The following is a 23,149-nucleotide window of genomic DNA, read 5'->3' as shown; positions in this document are numbered from 1 at the left end:
ACACAGGACCAGGTCATAGTAGACTGTGTCAGAGGGAGAAACACAGGACCAGGTCATAGTAGACTGTGGCAGAGGGAGAAACACAGGACCAGGTCATAGTAGACTGTGGCAGAGGGAGAAACACAGGACCAGGTCATAGTAGACTGTGGCAGAGGGAGAAACACAGGACCAGGTCATAGTAGACTGTGGCAGAGGGAGAAACACAGGACCAGGTCATAGTAGACTGTGGCAGAGGGAGAAACACAGGACCAGGTCATAGTAGACTGTGGCAGAGGGAGAAACACAGGACCAGGTCATAGTAGACTGTGGCAGAGGGAGAAACACAGGACCAGGTCATAGTAGACTGTGGCAGAGGGAGAAACACAGGATCAAAGAAACACATCAAATACAAACAATAAATATTGGTTCAACAACACACAGTTTCACATTGGGTCTCTCTCTCTCTCTCTCTCTCTCTCTCTCTCTCTCTCTCTCTCTCTCTTTCTTTCTTTCTTTCTTTCTTTCTTTCTTTCTTCAGTCCATGGTGAAGCAGTCTCCCTGGACTGGCAGTCACCAGGGGAGTGGCTGGGGCTCTGGGAATATGTCCTGGGGTCGGGACCACCGTCGTGGTGGAGGCATGGGCATCCCGGGCTCTGTCAGCCAGGTTTCCCCCATGAAGAAGCCCTTCCCCAGTAACGTCATTGCACCTCCCAAGTTCCCCCGCTCCGCCGGCTCCATGGGCCCCAAGTCCTGGATGGAGGAGAACATGTTCCGAACAGACAGTAACAGTAACACGCTTATGCCTCTCCAGGTACATGCTTTTTCTCAGTAAGCATAAATATACATGGGGTCTGTGTGTGTGTATATGTACTGTATACATTTTGGTGGAAGGAGTGCAAAGGGGTTTAACGTAATAATATCCTGAATTCGATATTAGAGCCAGAGAGTGAGCAAGAGAGTACGTGTTTCAGAAAGAGTGGTCGGTGGAAGGTAGAGAGAGCAAGAGAGAGAGAGTACGTGTGGTCGGTGGAAGGTAGAGAGAGAGAGTACGTGTGGTCGGTGGAAGGTAGAGAGAGAGTACGTGTGGTCGGTGGAAGGTAGAGAGAGAGAGTACGTGTGGTCGGTGGAAGGTAGAGAGAGAGAGATTACGTGTGGTCGGTGGAAGGTAGAGAGAGAGAGTACGTGTGGTCGGTGGAAGGTAGAGAGAGAGAGTACGTGTGGTCGGTGGAAGGTAGAGAGAGAGAGTACGTGTGGTCGGTGGAAGGTAGAGAGAGAGAGAGTACGTGTGGTCGGTGGAAGGTAGAGAGAGAGAGTACGTGTGGTCGGTGGAAGGTAGAGAGAGAGTACGTGTGGTCGGTGGAAGGTAGAGAGAGAGAGAGTACGTGTGGTCGGTGGAAGGTAGTGAGAGAGAGTACGTGTGGTCGGTGGAAGGTAGAGAGAGAGAGTACGTGTGGTCGGTGGAAGGTAGAGAGAGAGAGAGTACGTGTGGTCGGTGGAAGGTAGAGAGAGAGAGAGTACGTGTGGTCGGTGGAAGGTAGAGAGAGAGAGTACGTGTGGTCGGTGGAAGGTAGAGAGAGAGAGTACGTGTGGTCGGTGGAAGGTAGAGAGAGAGAGAGTACGTGTGGTCGGTGGAAGGTAGAGAGAGAGAGTACGTGTGGTCGGTGGAAGGTAGAGAGAGAGAGCAGGGAGGCCAGGGAAAAGCTTTAAATTATGGGAATGAGACAGTTTAATATTTACAGCACTGTCTTCAGGGTGCAGAGTGTTTCACAGTATAGGATTGTTGGAAAGAAGGAGCAGGGAGGTGACAAGCATCAAACGCAGAGAGCCAGACAGTGAGAGCTGATCAGGATGCAGAGGGGAAGAGAGAGAGCTGGGAGGGAGCAGAGAGAGAGAGAGGAGGGGAGAGAGTGTAAAGGGGCTGTTTAGAAAACACACAGCTGAGAATGAATGTCAATTCCCAGATGACGAGCAGAATTACCATTTCAATCAGGCGGGAGCGGTGTTATTTCTTTCTGCCATAGTGGAGGTGTCAGGGAGCAGGCTGCAGTTAGTGCTGCTTTAACGTTACTTTAACACCACATTTAGCAGGTAACACCACATTTAGCAGAGTCTATTTCAGGATGGGGGTTGTTATAACTCGCAGACATACTTAGAGACCCATAACTGATGTCATTTAATTGTGTACAGCACAGTTCTGACCTTTTAAGTACAAAGGGGGAAACTGGAGGCAGCAGGCCTTAAGAAAGGATCTTTGGGTGGGCCACCATCACCATACTGTATCTTGGTTGAGACCGGAAAAACACGCAAGTTATTTCCCTAACACATTTTTCACAGTAATCCCTTGTTACTTTCTCCCGTCTGTCATGGCGCTGCACTTCCTATTCCAGGAAGCAGGCCCTCCTCCATGAATTTTTCATTTCTATAAACAGTGTCCGACCAGGAATTCCTCAAATTCCATACGCGTCTCCTGTCTTTTGCTTCCTTCCTGTGTGTAATGTTTTGGATAGGGGATATGCATTTGTGCTTCATCATGATGTGAATGTCATTGACAGAGATAAGCAGAAGTAGAAAGGGGGTAGTAGTATGCTGACACTGGGAGATTTAGAGGGGTGCCCTGTTGCCTAACCCATGGAGGTTACATTCCTACATGCTTTGATCTTTCCATAAGAATGCCTTTATAACCATTCATTTCTTTTATTTATTTCACCTTTATTTAACCAGGTGGGCCAGTTGAGAACAAGTTCTCATTTACAACTGCGACCTGGCCAAGATAAAGCAAAGCAGTGCGACACAAACAACAACACAGAGTTAGACATGGAATAAAGAAGCGTACAGTTAATAACACAATAGAAAAAAAATAAGGTCAATATACAGTGTGTGCAAATGGCGTGAGGAGGTAAGGCAATAAATAGGCCATAGTAGCGAAGTAATTACAATTTAGCAGATTAACACTGCTAAGTGATAGATGAGCAGATGATGATGTTCAAGTAGATATACTGGTGTGCAAAAGAGCAGAAAAGTACATAAAAACAATATGGGGATGAGGTAGGTAGATTGGGTGGGCTATTTACAGATGGGCTATGTACAGCTGCAGCGACCGGTAAGCGGCTCAGATAGCTGATGTTTAAAGATGGTGAGGGAAATAAAAGTCTCCATCTTTAGTGATTTTTGCAATTCGTTCCAGTCATTGGCAGCAGAGAACTGGAAGGAATGGCGGCCAAAGGAGGTGTTGGCTTTGGGGATGACCAGTGAGATATACCTGCTGGAGCACGTGCTGCGGGTGGGTGTTGTTATCGTGACCAGTGAGCTGAGATAAGGCATAGACTTATAGATGACCTGGAGCCAGTGGGTCTGGCGACGAATATGTAGCGAGGGCCAGCCTACTAAAGCATACAGGTCGCAGTGGTGGGTGGTATAAGGGGCTTTGGTGACAAAACGGATGACACTGTGATAGACTGCATCCAGTTTGCTGAGTAGAGTTTTGGAAGCTATTTTGTAAATGACATCGTCGAAGTCGAGGATCGGTAGGATAGTCAGTTTTACGAGGGTATGTTTGGCAGCGTGAGTGAAGGATGCTTTGCTGCGAAATAGGAAGCCGATTCTACATTTAATTTTGGATTGGAGATGTTTAAAATGAGTCTAGAAGGAGAGTTTACAGTCTAGCCAGACACCTAGGTATTTGTAGTTGTGAGTGCCAGATGCCAAAAGACCCATCATTCAAAGATGGAGGAAATAAAATAAAATAAAATGTTCTGATTGATTGGGCCTGATAGAGAAAAGCCTCGGAGGCTAAAGGCTAAACGGAACTGATTCCAAATTTTAAGAGACTGCTTTACAATTAGGTTGACACACCTTTTGCCTAGGGACACTGGGAGAGACGAGCACAACACAGAAGAAAGTGCAGCAGGTTTACACGATTCAGACTCCATCTGGACCCAGAGTGGTCTAGGGCCAGTAGGATCAGTCTGCAGCCAGTACAGAAGGGCTCTGAAATTTGCAGCCCAATAGTATGTCTGAAAATTTGGTAGAGCTAAACCCCCCAATGACTTAGGCTTCTGTAAATGTTTTCTACCAATCCGTGGTACCTTGCCATCCCAAATAAAATGCATGAATGTTTGATCCAGTGAAAAATATATATATTTTGTAATAAAAATGGGTAAACATTGAAATAAATATAAAAATTTGGGCAACACACTCATTTTAATGACATTACTCCTTCCGATAAGGGAAAGAGGTAGTGAATTCCAAAAAGTTAAAGATTGTTTCAAACTGTCTGCTAGAGCAACAAAGTTTTCCTGAAACAAATTTGAATATTTCCTTGTCACTTTAACTCCCAAGTAGGTGAATTGATCCCGGACAATCCTAAACTGAGAACTTGTAAAAGAGCACTTTAAAGCAGCCTTGTTTACAGGAAAAAGCTATCTCTTGCCTAGATTCAGCTTGTACCCTTAGATTGATCCAAACTTTTTAACAACAGATAAGGCACGTGGCTATGAGGTATCAGGGTTAGAGATAAACTAAAGGAGGTCGTCCGCATATAGTGAGACATTCTGCTCTAAGCCCGTCCTGATTATTCCTTGAATGGCATCATTAGAGCGTAGTGCAATGGCGAGAGGCTCAATTGCCAAAGCAAACAGCAAGGGGGAGAGTGGACAACACTGTCTGGATCCGCGGTGCAAGGGAAAATAGTCAGAGGACAAGTTGTTAGTCCGTACCGAAGCCATGGGGGAAAAATAAATAATCTTTATCCACGCAATGAATTTGGGGCCAAAGCCAAATCTATAAAGGGCAGCTGTTAGGTAATCCCACTCAACACGGTCAAACGCTTTTTCCACATCAAGTGAGACCACCACCTCAGGGTCCCCTGACGCTGGGGAGTACAGTATATTCATAAGGCGCCTAATATTGAAAAACAAATGCCTATTTCTCACAAAGCCAGTCTGGTCAGAGTGTATTACTTGGTGCAGCGAGCCTTCCATACGGATGGCTAAAAGCTTAGCTAGGATTTTGTAATCACAGTTTAAAAGCGAGATTGGGAGATAGGATCCACATTCCAGGGAGTCTTTGTTTTTCTTTAATAGTAATGAAATTGAAGCCTGATAAAGACTAGGCAGTAGCTTTGAGGTATTAAGGCACTCTGCAAATAGTCGAGGCAAGAATGTGCAAAGCAGACCAGAAAACGTCCTGTAAAATTTGGTTGGAAAACCATCCGGACCCGGTGATTTACCACTTTTCATTGCGGACACTGCTGTTGCAATCTCCTCAGGTGTAAATTCTTCTTCTAGTCAGTCATGGGAGTCTGTATCAATTGAAGGCATATTCAAGCCATTAAAGAAGGAATCAATCAGCAAAGGGTCTTGAGGGGATTCAGAGGTGTATAGCGCAGAGTAAAATTGTTTGAATTGATCATTGATCTCTTTATGTATAACTGTGGTGACACCAGACGGGGTCCTTATTTGTGGGATTAAACGTGAGGCCTCAGATTTACGAATCTGATGTGCAAGGAGTTTACTGGCCTTGTCGCCTTGTTCATACACTCTGTACCGAGCTCACAAGAGTAACTGTTCAGCTTGCCTGGTAGAAAGCTCTTCAAATTCAGATTGGAGTAGTTGACGCTCTTCATGCAGATCAGAGGAAGGATCCGTAGCATACTTCTCATCCAATGTGGCTATGGACTCGCTCAGGTCCCGAAGTCGCTGAGAGCGAACTCTGTTTTGGTTGGCTGTATAAGAAATCATTTGGCCACGTAGGTATGCTTTGAGAGACTCCCATATGGTAGAGCAGGACATACCTGGTGTTGAATTAGTTTCTAGGAATAAGGTGATTTCAGAAGAAATGAAATTGACAAACCTCTTATCTGAGAGTAAAATGGGGTTAAGACGCCATTGATAACACATAGGAGGTCACTGGGGAAACTCTAGTTCAAGCACTAATGGTGAATGGTCAGAAATAACAATACTCTCGTAAGTACACCGCTGAAGGTTAGGCAGAAGTTTTTTGTCCAAAAAGAAGTAATCAATCTGGGAGTATGTTTGATGAACATGAGAATAAAAGGAATACTGTCTATCTGTAGGATGTAGGAAAACACCAGGCCTCAAACATAGCATATTTCTGAAGAAAGGTTTGAATAAGTAGGGCACATTTAGATGGGCCTGTAGTTGTTCGTGAGGACTTGTCAAGAACTGGGGACATTTTACAGTTGAAATCCCCCCCCCCCCTAAAATCAACAAATGAGAATCTAAATTGGGTATAGCAGACAAAAAGGAAGAAATGAAACTTGTGTCATCCCAATTGGGAGCATAAACACTAGCCAAAACAAGAGGGGTAGAAAACAGTTTAGCGGTTACTATGACGTATCGTCCCTTAGGATCAGCAATAACCTCAGAAGCTACAAAGGGAGTAGCTTTATCAACCAAAATGGCAACACCTCTTGATTTACTATGAAAGTTAGAGTGGAACACTTGACCAAGCCAGTCCCTACGCATCCTAAAATGCTCACCAGTCCTCAAGTGAGTCTCTTGTAGAAATGCAACATTTGCATTCAAACCCTTTAAGTGTGTCAACACCCTCTTATGCTTCACCAGGTTATTAACCCCTTTGATGTTCCACGAAATGTACTTGATCGCATTATTTCGGCCCCTCTGGGCATTCCCGTTATCCAACCCTGTCATTAGAGCATAGAATGGAAAAGCAATGAGCGCCCAAAAACCCCAGAATAACTTGTCTCAGAGTAATAATGTACGGTGGTAGATGTTTGAAAAAAGTACAGGAAAAAAAACTAAGAAGACAGAATGACAACATTAGAACTGAACAATTCAACTCCCCCACCCCTCCACCCCCTCCCCCCATCCCAGACAATACCTCCCCAAACGAGGTACAAGCCTAAATAGAACATGTTCTCTTCGCACAGTATGTCTGTGAGAGTGCGGTCTTAAACCTAAACCCACAGTCCTGCTCTTTAAAGTCGCGTTTTGTTAGTGGATCAAACAGCAAAAAGAGAGATAAAAAATATATATATATATATATTAATAAAAGTGAATCCCTTGTGCAAACAAAATTACAAAAGCACCACTTGTAGATGTATATAATTACAGTGGGTATTTATTTGATACAGTGCCGATTTTGCAGGCTTTCCTACTTACAAAGCATGTAGAGGTCTGTAATTTTTATCATAGGTACACTTCAACTGTGAGAGACGGAATCTAAAACAAAAATCCAGAAAATCACATTGTATGATTTTTAAGTAATTAATTAGCATTTTATTGCATGACATAAGTATTTGATCACCTACGACCAGTAAGAATTCCGGCTCTCACAGTCCTGTTAGTTTTTCTTTAAGAAGCCCTCCTGTTCTCCACTCATTACCTGTATTAACTGCACCTGTTTGAACTCGTTAACTGTATAAAAGACACCTGTCCACACACTCAATCAAACAGACTCGAACCTCTCCAGAGTGGTATTGCGGGCTCGTCTGAGAATCTCCATCTTCTCGTGGAAAAAGTGCACTCGAAGAATTATATCACGGGGCCTCTCCCCATCCCTGGGCTTTGGGCGCAGCGACCGGTGGGCACGATCAATCAGGGGCTTTTCATCTAAGGCAAGAACATCCTTCAGCAGCCCAGAAACTAAATCCGTGGTGCGAGGCATTTCCGCTGACTCTGGGACCGATACAAGTCTCAGGTTGTTGCAGCGAGAGAATCCCTCTAAACTCACACAGCTCTCCTTCACCTTTTTCAAATCCACAGCTAGGCGTTTCACGTCAGCCTCCAGGTATGTAGTTAAGTCGAAGACATTGGTAGCGGAGAGCTCCAGTGCTGCAATCATTGTAGTGTGCGACGCCGTTGTTGTTTTGAGTGAAGTGATTGCTGGCACCGTTTCGTTCCGCAGGATGGTTAGATCTGCTTTTAAAGTATCAGAAACCTCCTGTATCGGGCCTCAATCGTAGCAACCACCTCCGTTTTCATTTCAACTATCTCAGAGCGTAGTAGTTTGATGGCCTCGAGAATGTTCATTTCAGCGCCGCCAGGCCAAGCCGCACCCCCGGGTAAAGTGTGAGTCCCCGGGCTCTCAGACTCAAGAGAGGGCGGTGATGTGTAACGATCGTCGTTGGGAGAAAGAAAGGAGGACCAATGTGCAGCGTGGTAAGCGTTCATAGCTTTTAATGACGTACTAGAACACTGAACAAAACAATAAATAACAAACAAACTAAGGTCAGAACGTGACAGTACCCCCCCCCCCCCCCCAAAGGTGCAGACTCCGGCCACAAAACCTGAACCTATAGGGGAGGGTCTGGGTGGGTGTTTGTCCGCGGTGGCGGCTCTAGCGTGGGAAGTGGGCCCCACTCCACCATAGTCTTTCTCCGCCTCTTTTAACGGCCTCCGTGGCCTCTTTAGAGCGGCGACCCTCGCCGCCGACCTCGGACTGGGGACCCTAGCTACAGGTCCCGAATAGACGGGAGAATCTGGCAGCACCGGACGGACGGGAGATTCCGGCAGCACCGGACAGGCGGGAGACTCCGGCAGCTCCGGAGTGAAGGGCGATTCCGGCAGCGCCAGAGTAACGGACGGATCTGGCAGCTCCTGACTGACAGGCGGCTCTGGCAGCTCCTGACTGATTGGCGGATCTGGCAGCTCCTGACTGAACAGTGGCTCTGGCAGCTCCTGACTGACCGGCGGCTCTGGCAGCTACTGACTGGCGGACGACTCTGGCAGCTCAGGACAGACGGGAGACTCTGGCAGCTCCGGACAGGAGGGCGACTCTGACAGCTCCGGACAGGAAGGCGACTCTGGCAGCTCCGGACAGGAGGTCGACTCTGGCAGCTCCGGACAGGAGGGCGACTCTGGCAGCTCCGGACAGGAGGGCGACTCTGGCAGCTCCGGACAGACGGGAGCACCTGTAGGGAGGAGACGGAGAGACAGCCTGGTGCGGGGGGCTGCCACCGGAGGGCTGGTGCGTGGAGGAGGCACCAGATAGACCGGACCGTGGAGGCGCACTTGAGGTCTCGAGCACCGAGCCTGCACAACCCTACCTGGTTGGATACTACCCAGCAGTGCTGGCGAACCAGGGACACCATGCGTAGGGCTGGTGCCATGTACCCCGGCCCGAGGAGACGCACCGGAGACCAGATGCGCTGAGCTGGCTTCATGGCACCTGGCTTTATGCCCACTCTAGCCCGGCCGATACGAGGAGCTGCGCTGTAACGCACCGGGCTATGCCTGTGCACCGGGGACACCGTGCGCCTCACGGCATAACACGGTGCCTGCCTGGTCCACCTCTCTCCACGGTAAGCACGGGGAGTTGGCGCAGGTCTCCTACCTGACTTAGCCACACTCCCCGTGTGCCTCCCCCAATACATTTTTGGGGCTGCCTCTCGTCCCAGCCGCGCTGCCGTGCAGCCTCCTCATACCACCGCCGCTCAGCTCCAGCTCTGCCTTTGGGCGGCGATATTCCCCAGCCTGTGCCCAGGGTCCCTTGCCTTCCAAAATCTCCTCCCATGTCCATGAGTCTTGAGATTTCTGCTGCCCATTACGACACTGCTTGGTCCTTTTTTGGTGGGTGCTTCTGTAACGATCGTCGTTGGGAGAAAGAGAGGAGGACCAATAAGCAGCGTGGTAAGTGTTCATAGCTTTTAATGATGTACTGGAACACTGAACAAAACAATAAATAACAAACGAACTAAGGTCAGAACGTGACATCATGAGAGTGGGTCTTGTAGGCCGGGTTTTCTCAAAGTCATGCTTTTGGCCTTATGTTTTGTCGACATGATGACATTCAGAAGCAAAGTAGTCTTGGTTTTTACAGAAAGGGATCACCAAACGAATATTTGAAAATAAATACGGTTCTGCTGCAAAATTCACATAAACGTTAAGAATACCACGGGAGCAAACGGAAAACACGTCAGTCGCACATGGCGTCCCTCCAATCCCCGTTGTCCACATATTCTAACCATCCAGAGTAGTGATGCTAGTCGGGCGGGCGAGTGCGAGCAGCGAACGTTTGAAAAGCATGCATTTGGTTTTACTAGCGTTTAAGAGCAGTTGGAGGCAATGGGAGGAGTGTTGTATAGCATTGAAGCTAATTTGGAAGTTAGTTAACACAGTGTTCAAAGAAGGGCCAGATGTATACAGAATGGTGTTGTCTGCATGGAGATGAATCAGGGAATCACCCACAGCAAGAGCGACATCGTTGATATATACAGAGAAGAGAGTCGGCCCTATAATTAAATCGTGTGGTACCCCCATAGAGACTGCCAGAGGTCCGGACAACAGGCCCTCCGATTTGACACAATGAACTCTGTCTGAGAAGTGGTTGGTGAACCAGGCGAGACAGTCATTTGAGAAACCAAGGCTGTTGAGTCTGCCGATATGAATACTGTGATTGACAGAGTCGAAAACCTTGGCCAGGTCGATGAAGACGGCTGCACAGCACTGTCTTTTATCGATGGTGGTTATGATATCATTTAGCACCTTGAGCGTGGCTGAGGTGCACCCGTGACCAGCTCGGAAACCGGATTGCACAGCGGGGAAGGTACGGTGGGATTCGAAATGGTCAGTGATCTGTTTACTAACTTGGCTTTCAAATACTTTAAAGGCAGGGCAGGATGGATATAGGTCTATAACAATTTGGGTCTAGAGTGTCTTCCCCTTTGAAGAGGGGGATCTCGGACGATACGAAAGTGAGGTGGAACAGACTGGTAATAGTGGTTGCAACAATGGTGGCGGATCATTTTAGAAAGAGAGGGTCTAGCCCAAGAGATTGTCTAGCCCAGCTGATTTGTACGGGTCCAGATTTTGTAGCTCTTTCAGAACATCTGCTATCTGGAGTTGGGTGAAGGAGAAGCTGGGGAGGCTTGGGCAAGCACATGCGGGGGGTGCGGAGCTGTTGGTCAGGGTTGGGGTAGCCAGGAGGAAAGCATGGCCAGCCGTAGAGAAATGCTTATTGATATTCCTTGATTATCGTGGATATATCAATGGTGACAGTGTTACCTAGCCTCAGTGCAATGGGCAGCTGGAAGGAGGTGCTTGTATTCTCCATGGACTTTACAGTGTCCCAAAACATTTTGTAGTCAGAGCTACAGGATGCAAATTTCTGTTTGAAAAAGTTTGCTTTCCTGACTGACTGTGTGTATTGGTTCCTGACTTCCCTGAAAAGTTGCATATTGCGGGGACTATTCAATGCTAGTGCAGTCCGCCACAGGATGTTTTTATGCTGGTCGAGGGCAGTCAGGTCTGGAGTGAACCAAGGGCTATATCTGTTCTTAGTTCTACATTATTTGAAAGGGACATGCTTATTTAAGATGGTGAGGAAATTAATTTTAAAGAACGCCCAGGCATCCTCGACCTACGGGATGAGGTCAATATCCTTCCAGGATGCCCGGGCCAGGTTGATTAGAAAGGCCTGCTCGCAGAAGTGTTTTAGGGAGCGTTTGACAGTGATGAGGGGTAGTCGTTTGACCGCGGACCCATAACGGATGCAGGCAATGAGGCAGGGATTGCTGAGATCCTGATTGAAAACAGCAATGTGTATTTGGAGGACAAGTTGGTCAGGATAATATCTACGAGGGTGCCCATGTTTATGGATTTAGGGTTGTACCTGGTGGGTTCCTTGATAATTTGTGTGAGATTGAGGGCATCTAGCTTAAATTGTAGGACTGCTGGGGTGTTAAGCATATCCCAGTTTAGGTCACCTAACAGAACGAGCTGTGAAGATAGATGGGGGACAATCCATTCACATATGGTGTCCAGGGCACAGCTGGGAGCTGATGGGGGTCTATAACAGGCAGCAACAGTGAGAGACTTATTTCTGGAGAGATTCATTTTTAAAATTAGAAGCTCGAACTGTTTACCTGGAAAGTATGACAGAACTTTTCAAGCTATCTCTGGAGTAGATTGCAACTCCTCCCCCTTTGGCAGTTCTATCTTGACGGAAAATGTTGTAGTTGGGTATGGAAATCTCCACATTTTTGGTGGCCTTGCTAAGCCAGGATTCAGACACGGAAAGAACATCAGGGTTGGCGGAGTGTGCTAAAGCAGTGAGTTAAACAAACTTAGGGAGGAGGCTTCTGATTTTAACATGCATGAAACCAAGTTTTTTTCAGTTACAGAAGTCAACAAATGAAAGTGCCTGGGGACACGCAGGGCCTGGGTTAAACTCCACATCACCCGAGGAACAGAGGAGGAGTAGGATGAGGGTACGGCTAAAGGCTATCAAGACTGGTCGTCTGGTGCATTGGGGACAGAGAATAAAAGGAGCAGATTTCTGGGCGTGGTAGAATATATTCAGTTCATAATGTGCAGACAGGGGTATGGTGGGGTGTTGGTACAGTGGAGGTAAACCTAGGCACTGAGGGATGATAAGAGAGGTTGCATCTCTGAACGCGTTAGTTATGCTGGGTGAGGTCATCGCATGTGTGGGAGGTGGGACAAAGGAGGTATCTGAGGCATGTTGAGTGGGACTAGGGGCTCCGCAGTAAACTAAAACAATGATAACTATCCTAAACAACAGTGTGCAAGGCATATTGACATTTGAGAGAGACATAAAGCAAAGCATAAAACAATCACAGGTGTTGATTGGGAGAGCTAGCTAAGACAACAACGGGTAAGACAACAACAGCTAATCAGCTAAGACAACAGCAACAGGTAAAATGGCTATGAATGGGCAGAGAGGTTCGGTTAACTACACACAGGGCCTGAGTTTGAGACTTGGGCCGACAGATAAACAAAAAATAAACAAGATGGAGTACCGTGATTAATGGACAGTTCAGCAGGCATCAGCTATGTAGCCAAGTGATCATAGGATCCAGTGAACAGCAATAGATGGAACAGGGAAGCCACGAGGTAGTCGTTACTATGCTAGCACGCGGGAGACACCGCGTTTAAAGTTAGCAGACCGGGGTAAGTAGAAGCATCTGCTCCGACGTCCGACAAAGGCCAGTTGAGGGCACAGAGGTATTGTAGTTGTAGTAATTTTGTTTGCTAGCCGGGAGATGCGCCTGGCTCGTGACTAACTGGTGCTAGCTTCGGGGCAGGGGCGTTAGCCCCTATAGCCACCCGGTAGCAGGTAGCTAGGAAATATCACATCATATAAAGGCAATTATAATACACGTTCATCTGGCTAGTGGATTAGTCTCCTACATAGATCTGTACTACATTCTCATTGGTTGACTGTGTGGCAACACTCCTCAGTTTATACAGTGGATACAGCATCACCTAAACCATAATGTCCACCTGACTATAGCAGGAGTCGGCAACAGGCAGCCCGTGAACCAAAACCGGCCAACCAAAAAATGGTGTACAAAAAAGACTCAAATCAAATATGAGTTTAATTTTAGAAATCTGTTCACCAAGTATTCCCACAAATAAAAAAAGACATTTGATTGTGTCTCAATGTAAGCAAGGTATGAAATTGTTGTTAGTTTCAAATCCAATCTCTTTTTGGGCATAGTTGTGGTCAATTTGCAATTTATTATTATGTTCTGGCCCCCCAACCATCCAGTCCGACAAAAATCGGCCTGTGGCTGAATCTAGTCCTAATGCCAGGGTCCCTGATTGATGCCGTAGAGTCAGCCAGGAAATGTTAGACTAACATTGGGCTACAAATCACACACAGATTGACCACTGGACAGTATAATTTTTTTAGTTAAGTGTTTTTAATCCTGTGTCAGGACTAGAGGTCGACCGATTATGATTTTTCAACGCCGATACCGATTATTGGAGGACCAAAAAAAGCCGATACCAGTTAATCTGAAACATGCTCAATTTGGTTTAAATAATGCAAAAACCCAGTGTTGGAGAAGAACGTAAAAGTGCAATATGTGCCATGTAAAAAAGCCAATGTTTAAGTTCCTTGCTCAGAACATAAGAACATATGAAAGCTGGTGGTTCAATATTCCCAGTTAAGAAGTTTTAGGTTCTAGTTATTATAGGAATTATGACGCGTTGACTATTTCTCTCTATACCATGTGTATTTCATATACCTTTGACCATTGGACCATTGGATGCACTTTAGTATTGCCAGCCTAATCTCAGGAGTTGATAGGCTTGAAGTCATAAACAGCTCTGTGTTTCAAGCATTGCTAAGAGCTGCTGGCAAACGCAGTAAAGTTTGAATGAATGCTTACGAGCCTGCTGCCGCCTACCACCCCTCAATCAGACTGCTCTAGCAAATATCAAATCATAGACTTAATTATAATATAAAAAAATATATAATAATAAATATAATAAAAACAGAAATATGAGCCTTTGGTCATTAATATGGTCAAATCCGGAAACTATCATTTCGAAAACAAAACGTTTATTCTTTCAGTGAAATACGGAACCGTTACGTATTTTATCGAACTGGTGGCAACCCTAAGTCTAAATATTGCTGTTACATTGCACAACCTTCAATGTTATGTCAACCTTATGTAAAATTCTGGCAAATTAGTTCGCAACGAGCCAGGCGGCCCAAACTGTTGCATATACCCTGACTCTGCGTGCAATGAACACAAGAGAAGTGTCTCAGCCTCCAGTATTTATGCTGCAGTAGTTTATGTGTCGGGGGGCTGGGGTCAGTTTGTTATATCTGGAGTACTTCTCCTGTCCTATTCGGTGTCCTGTGTGAATCTAAGTGTGCGTTCTCTAATTCTCTCCTTCTCTCTTTCTTTCTCTCTCTCGGAGGACCTGAGCCCTAGGACCATGCCCCAGGACTACCTGACATGATGACTCCTTGCTGTCCCCAGTCCACCTGGCCATGCTGCTGTTCCAGTTTCAACTGACCTGAGCCCTAGGACCATGCCCCAGGACTACCTGACATGATGACTCCTTGCTGTCCCCAGTCTACCTGGCCATGCTGCTGCTCCAGTTTCAACTTCCACCTGACTGTGCTGCTGCTCTAGTTTCAACTGTTCTGCCTTATTATTATTCGACCATGCTGGTCATTTATGAACATTGAACATCTTGACCATGTTCTGTTATAATCTCCACCCGGCACAGCCAGAAGAGGACTGGCCACCCCACATAGCCTGGTTCCTCTCTAGGTTTCTTCCTAGGTATTGGCCTTTCTAGGGAGTTTTTCCTAGCCACTGTGCTTCTCCACCTGCATTGCTTGCTGTTTGGGGTTTTAGGCTGGGTTTCTGTACAGCACTTTGAGATATCAGCTGATGTACGAAGGGCTATATAAATAAATTTGATTTGATTTGATTTGATTTGACACAATTTCCCTAGTTAATATTACCTGCTAAACATGAATTTATTTTAAATAAATATGCAGGTTTAAAAAAAAAAACTTATGTTATTGATTTTAAGAAAGGCATTGATGTTTATGGTTAGGTACATTCGTGCAACGATTGTGCTTTTTTCACGAATGCTCTTTTGTTAAATCATCCCCCGTTTGGCGAAGTATGCTGTGATTCGATGATAAATTAACAGGCACCGCATTGATTATATGCAACGCAGAACAAGCTAGTTAACCTAGTAATACCATCAACCATGTGTAGTTAACTAGTGATTATGTTAAAATTTATAGTTTTTTCTAAGATAAGTTTAATGCTAGCTAGCACCTTACCATGGCTCCTTGCTGCACTCGCATAACAGGTGGTCAGCCTTCCACGCAGTTTCCTTGTGGATTGCAATGTAATTGGCCATAATCGGCATCCAAAAATGCAGATTACCGATTGTTATGAAAACTTGAAATCGGCCCTAATTAATTGGCCATGCCAATGGTCATGCCTGAACTCTAGTCAGGACCAGTAGTATGTGGAGTACTTTCAAGTTGTGGTCAGGCTAGTATGATGACCATACCTCTAGCAATTTATCTTAGGCACCTAGAAAATGCCATTATTGTCTAATTAGGTAAGGGAGTAAACATTAAGTTCGAGGTGTTTGAGGTGCTCATATGAGCTTGTATCTTCCCTCATGTTCTCAACCATGAGAGGGCCCTTGTCATGTACATACACAGTAAAGTACACCATTTTCTTTAAAGGTTCTGCCATCTGTGGTATGTTATAAAGGTTGACAGGCCTCGGGTTTAGATTCACCGTGCATGGCTGTCTTATAGCCCCTCTGAAGAGCTCATAACCTCCCTCTCATCCCAGTGGGCACTCTGGGTAAATGCCATTCCTGGATTTGGTTTCTGCTCTCTGTCTGTCTGTCTGTCTCTGGGACGTGCTCCAGAGTTCCTGTTGAATCTATCATTGGGTCCACTCTGCTCACTAGCATACCGTAGTACCCCTGAAGTGAATAAATACGTAAAGAATTTTAATCCATGTATGTGCTGTTAACACACTCTGAATTATTAAGCCACATACACACAGACATTATTACCCATACCTATGTTACCCACAGGCTATTACCCATACCTATGTTACCCACAGGCTTTATTACCCATACCTATGTTACCCACAGGCTTTATTACCCATACCTATGTTACCCACAGGCTTTATTACCCATACCTATGTTACCCACAGGCTTTATTACCCATACCTATGTTACCCACAGGCTTTATTACCCATACCTATGTTACCCACAGGCTTTATTACCCATACCTATGTTACCCACAGGCTATTACCCATACCTATGTTACCCACAGGCTTTATTACCCATACCTATGTTACCCACAGGCTTTATTACCCATACCTATGTTACCCACAGGCTATTACCCATACCTATGTTACCCACAGGCTTTATTACCCATACCTATGTTACCCACAGGCTTTATTACCCATACCTATGTTACCCACAGGCTATTACCCATACCTATGTTACCCACAGGCTTTATTACCCATACCTATGTTACCCACAGGCTTTATTACCCATACCTATGTTACCCACAGGCTTTATTACCCATACCTATGTTACCCACAGGCTTTATTACCCATACCTATGTTACCCACAGGCTTTATTACCCATACCTATGTTACCCACAGGCTTTATTACCCATACCTATGTTACCCACAGGCTTTATTACCCATACCTATGTTACCCACAGGCTTTATTACCCATACCTATGTTACCCACACACTTTATTACCCATACCTATGTTACCCACAGGCTTTATTACCCATACCTATGTTACCCACAGGCTTTATTACCCATACCTATGTTACCCACAGGCTTTATTACCCATACCTATGTTACCCACAGGCTTTATTACCCATATCTATGTTACCCACAGACTTTATTACCCATACCTATGTTACCCACAGGCTTTATTACCCATACCTATGTTACCCACAGGCTTTATTACCCATATCTATGTTACCCACAGACTTTATTACCCATACCTATGTTACCCACAGGCTTTATTACCCATACCTATGTTACCCACAGGCTTTATTACCCATACCTATGTTACCCACAGGCTTTATTACCCATACCTATGTTACCCACAGGCTTTATTACCCATACCTATGTTACCCACAGGCTTTATTACCCATACCTATGTTACCCACAGGCTTTATTACCCATACCTATGTTACCCACAGGCTATTACCCATACCTATGTTACCCACAGGCTATTACCCATACCTATGTTACCCACATGCTTTATTACCCATACCTATGTTACCCACAGGCTATTACCCATACCTATGTTACCCACAGGCTATTACCCATACCTATGTTACCCACAGGCTATTACCCATACCTATGTTACCCACAGGCTATTACCCATACCTATGTTACCCACAGGCTATTACCCATACCTATGTTACCCACAGGCTATTACCCATACCTATGTTACCCACAGGCTTTATTACCCATACCTATGTTACCCACAGGCTATTACCCATACCTATGTTACCCACAGGCTTTATTACCCATACCTATGTTACCCACAGGCTATTACCCATACCTATGTTACCCACAGGCTATTACCCATACCTATGTTACCCACAGGCTATTACCCATACCTATGTTACCCACAGGCTATTACCCATACCTATGTTACCCACAGGCTTTATTACCCATACCTATGTTACCCACAGGCTATTACCCATACCTATGTTACCCACAGGCAATTACCCATACCTATGTTACCCACAGGCTATTACCCATACCTATGTTACCCACACACTTTATTACCCATACCTATGTTACCCACACACTTTATTACCCATACCTATGTTACCCACAGACTTTATTACCCATATCTATGTTACCCACAGGCTTTATTACCCATACCTATGTTACCCACAGGCTTTATTACCCATACCTATGTTACCCACAGGCTTTATTACCCATAACTATGTTACCCACACACTTTATTACCCATACCTATGTTACCCACAGGCTTTATTACCCATACCTATGTTACCCACACACTTTATTACCCATACCTATGTTACCCACAGGCTTTATTACCCATAACTATGTTACCCACACACTTTATTACCCATACCTATGTTACCCACATACTTTATTACCCATATCTATGTTACCCACAGACTTTATTACCCAAAGCTATGTGCCAGAACACTGCAGGTTCCTTCCGCTTGTTGTATGTGTGTGTTTTAGGAACGCTCTAGAATGTACGACAGCCTGAACATGCACTCCCTGGAAAGCTCTCTGATTGACATCATGCGGGCGGAGCAAGATCCAATGAAGGGTGAGACTACTTACTTACTCCCTCTCACTTTCTTTAATTATCATACTTACTTAGTTACTGACTCACTGTATGATGGGGAAAGTCATTGTGATTGTGGTTAGGGAGAACAGTGGTTAGAGGGAATGCATATGAGGTGAAGTATACCCTTTTCCAAGGCACTGACAGGCTTCCTGCTCCCTCCTAGAGGCATGTTTTTTTTCTTCCACAACCGGCTGTGCCTTTAAATGACCTTACAGCCCTGATCCTGCTGCTACTGCTACTGCTTAACTTAACCTGGGGCACACGGACAGACAGGAGTCAGGCAGCACTGCGGCACTCTCTGTCCTGATAGGATAGGAACACTCCTCACAGGGACAGGGAGTACGGTGACAGAGACAGGGCTGGCCCAGGAGTAGAGTGACAGAGACAGGGCTGGCCCAGGAGTAGAGTGACAGAGACAGGGCTGGCCCAGGAGTAGAGTGACAGAGACAGGGCTGGCCCAGGAGTAGAGTGACAGAGACATGGCTGGCCCAGGAGTAGAGTGACAGAGACAGGACTGGCCCACTCCTCACAGGGACAGGGAGTACGGTGACAGAGACAGGGCTGGCCCAGGAGTAGAGTGACAGAGACAGGGCTGGCCCAGGAGTAGAATGACAGAGATAGGGCTGGCCTAGGAGTAGAGTGACAGAGACAGGGCTGACATACAGTTGCATGGCAGGCCTCTCCTCTCAGCTCAGCTCAGCTACTGGACTTTTAGAAAATACTCTAAGCAGGTGCATTGTAGCCAGTGTAAAAATGACTTCTAGCTAGATAGCTTCACACATAGTTATGACCACTGGCGTCAACATACTTACTCCCCCAAACTATGGACAGGGACCGAAAAGTTTAGATTGACATTTATAGTAAACAACACATTCCCTCACATTGTATTTTGCACAGTATACTACCCCTCTAAATGTAATCCATTACAGTGACTAGTTACTTGTCCTAAATTGTAATCAGTAACATTACTTTTGGATTACTTTCCCCTTAACAGGCATTAAAAGAAGACAAAAAGGATCCATCAAATGCTTTTGGTGTGTCATCATAGTGTTCTCTGGATTGTGGTCAGAGTCGCTCAGGTGGAAAAACTTTAAACTTGCGCCTTTATTTAATGCAGAATTTTTAACTAGGCAAGTCAGTTAAGAACAAATTCTTATTTTCATTGACTGCCTAGGAACAGTGTTTTCAGGTGCAGAACGATTTTTTTACATTGCAACCTTTTAGTTACTAGTCCAACGCTCTAACCACCAGGCTACCTGTCGGCCCATTGAATATAATTGGGAAAACAGAAAGATGTCATAATGTGTTTTTTTACGCAAGCATCGTTTCTGAATTTAAATTTAATCCAAGAAGTAATCATCTAGTTTTCTGTAATCTGATTACAAATGTTTTCATGGTAATTTAACTGATTAAAGTTACAGTTTTTTGTAATCAGATAACATGAGATAACATGTAATCAGTTACTCCCCAACCTTCATTATTATTATTGTTCATAAACTAGTCTAAATGTTGAAGTTGGCTCAACATGGGCCTCCATAAGTATTAGTGGGTGTGGTGTTGTCCTATAGTCCTCCGGTCCTGACTGTGACTCTGGAGCCGATGGTGAGGGCATAGGCCATTATTCACAGCACAGAGAACCAGAGGGGGACTAAATTTAGACACACTTTCACACGCTGTGTGACAGCCAGAGGAGGGTGGAGGGTGAGGAGGAGAGGGTGAGAAGAGGGTGGAGAGGAGGGGAGAGTGGGCTCTGCCATTTATAGCCCAGACTGCTAGTACAGAAGCAGAAGACAAGGACTAACCTCACAGGACTTTAGAAATGAGCTCAACTAACTGGGCATAGGAGATGTACCATGCTTACATTGCAGTGGAAATAGGGTTGCTGATTTTTTAACTGGAGATCAGATCATTTGCCAGCATGTCTTCTTTCTCTGTTCACACATCTGCAATTCTTCCCATTGAATGTAGAGATAACATACATAGCTAACATGTGCTTCTGATAGTTCATTAGGGTTAACCCAAATCTATTCAGGGTGTTGTTTTGTTGTTGTTGTATTTTGTCAGCTCAAGCTGTCTCCGTGGAAAAGAGGGTTTTGTTCAGTGTTCTGTTCCGACACTACAGCTCAGTAGGCTGTCATGTGACAGTGGTGCTTCTGTTCCTTATACAGTACATGGCCGTGCACTTGATATCCTCAACCTGTCCTCTCCATCTGCTGAGAGTCTCATCCCTGTGTGTGTGTGTGTGTGTGTGTGTGTGTGTGTGTGTGTGTGTGTGTGTGTGTGTGTGTGTGTGTGTGTGTGTGTGTGTGTGTGTGTGTGTGTGTGTGTGTGTGTGTGTGTGTGTGTGTGTGTGTGTGTGTGTGTGTGTGTGTGCCTCTGTCATGTCAGGTCGTGTGGGATGCCCTCATCCCGGGGCTGATGGCCTGCTCATGCTCAATGGTAATTATCTCTCCTGGCCAACACCAGCTTGTGTGTCTTCTTCCATCACTATCACCAGACTATTTTAGAAATGACCCAGTGTTCATGTTTCCATATCATGACTCGTTAGGGAGACTCAACCAGGCTAGATCGAGAAGCAAGCTGGTATGGGATTGACCTTCCTGTTACGCTTTTCTGAACTTCATTTGTGTTGGGATATATCCTTCTCTATAGTGGACTATGCTGGATTTCTTTTGTTAAATGAGTAGTGTTGGTTCTCCTAGGCTGTGCTGTGTGTTGTAATAGTGTAGTAAACATGTCTCCTGTTGAAGGATATGGATTGTTGTTGTAATCCTACTGGGGCTTGAGATGTTGAAGGGGAATGTGTGGCTCACATGACGAGGTGGAATGCCTAGTTGTATAAGTCACATGACCATCCGCAGGTGGTGTAGTAGCTAGGTCACTTAGCTTATTTATGTAGGCTAGGTCACATGACTAGATGTCAGGAGAAGACTGGTGTCGTTTCCATTAGGCTGCTCCTCATACGTAGTCAGCCTAGTCCAGTTTACAATATAGCCTACATTCCTGTTTGACACATTGTCATATACCTAACTATTCAACATGATGTCAATCCTGTGACGATAATAAGGTTTCATGACACTCCAACTATGCAGTTAGATGATGAGGGGCTGAATGGGGTAGGGGTAAATAATGGTACTAGAGGTCATAGTATCTGTAGTGTCAGTAGTACCAGGTCTGGGGATACTTTACCTTGCGAGGAATGTCTGCAGGGCATAAAACCACTCTTTACTTTGTTTCCATGCAGCAAGGAGCTATGGGAGACGTCGAGGTAAAGCCGCCTTCATGTGACGTGCAGTCTGTGTCATGTCATGTGTGTTGCGTGTTCATCCACCACACAGCATGCTTTAACGCTACTGAACTGCAGCTGCCAAAACAGTGTCTGGATACAAACAATTCAGGGTTTATAGTGTCAACATGATCGCCACTGACAGTCAATCTGAATTATTTACTATGACATCCCAAGCATTTTTACCAGTAGTTGCTGCTTTTTGAATGTATTGCAGTGAATTTGGGGGGTAGATTTTAACCCAGGTCCAAGCGACTCTCGCCCCAACATCTTAGTCTTTACTCCAAGAGACCCTAATCTCTAGACAAGGTCGCTAGGTGTTGGGTTAAGGTCACTACAGTATATAATTGCAGACGTATATGAATACTGCACAACACGTTTACATCCAGACATTGCCATAGGAAACCATAGGTTTCAGGCTTGGTTACCACTAGTTTACCTCAGTCCATTGCTCTGACTACTGCTACTGCTTTGCCCCATGGTAACAACGTGAATCCACAGCTTCCTTACCAGACCTCAAGCTTGTCCTCTCTGTCTACTGTCTGTCAGTCAGTCACAGAGCTCTGGCTGGAGTATTCACGGTTGCGTGTCTTGGATTTACAGCACATTTACAGTATAAATACTACATTGGACATAATCCTCTATCACTTTATGCTTGTACTTTATCTTGTAGCTACTCAGCACAAAGCCTGGTGACAGATGTAAACAGCCATTACACATGTTGTTATGGACCCCGCTCATTTATCATGACTCATTATAATAATACTATCTCTATATAACATTAAGACGTCGGGCTCCATGAATGTGTTCAATCTAGGAACTGTCAGTGGGTGTTAACAGAGCTACAGCAGGTTGGTTGCTTCTGTTGTTGGCAAAGCAGAAGTATGTGCATCTGCTTGTGATGTGACTGTATGTATTGTATGCATGTGTGTATCTATGTGGATGTCATTGTCCATGTCTGCAGGTGTTCTGACCGCTGACCTGTGACCCCCTCTTCTCCAGGCCGCTCCTCCCTGTTCCCCATTGAAGACAGCCTCCTTGATGATGGGCACGGTAACCAGGGCATCCCAGGGCTTGGCCCTAACTGTTACCCCCACCAGAACGGGGAGCGCATCGAGCGTTTCTCACGCAAAGTGTTTGTGGGCGGCCTGCCCCCTGACATAGATGAAGGTGAGAGGAGGAAGAGCATAACACAGCATAACACAGTGTTGTTAGTTCAGTGAATCAGTTGATATGCTGTTATGAAAGGTTGTTTTTCCTTCTCCCGTTACTCCTCACACA

The 23,149-nt window shown here is 45.5% G+C and overlaps 1 protein-coding gene across 4 annotated transcripts in view; it reads left to right on the top strand.

Moving 5' to 3' along the window:
• LOC109902700 (cytoplasmic polyadenylation element-binding protein 2) overlaps positions 1-23,149 on the top strand; it is a 37,400-nt gene that overhangs the window by 8,008 nt on the left and 6,243 nt on the right. The window contains exons 2-6 of one of the 4 annotated variants that reach the window (XM_031785886.1): positions 518-790; positions 18,471-18,561; positions 20,971-21,021; positions 21,827-21,850; positions 22,871-23,038. In XM_031785886.1, coding sequence (XP_031641746.1) covers positions 518-790; positions 18,471-18,561; positions 20,971-21,021; positions 21,827-21,850; positions 22,871-23,038 — 607 coding nt within the window. The remainder of the gene's footprint in view (positions 1-517; positions 791-18,470; positions 18,562-20,970; positions 21,022-21,826; positions 21,851-22,870; positions 23,039-23,149) is intronic. The other 3 variants (XM_031785888.1, XM_031785887.1, XM_020499285.2) reach the window with 3 other exon arrangements.

This window comes from Oncorhynchus kisutch, linkage group LG13 (assembly GCF_002021735.2).
Source record: "Oncorhynchus kisutch isolate 150728-3 linkage group LG13, Okis_V2, whole genome shotgun sequence".
NCBI lineage: Eukaryota > Metazoa > Chordata > Actinopteri > Salmoniformes > Salmonidae > Oncorhynchus > Oncorhynchus kisutch.
This window is presented reverse-complemented; position numbering and strand designations above follow the sequence as displayed.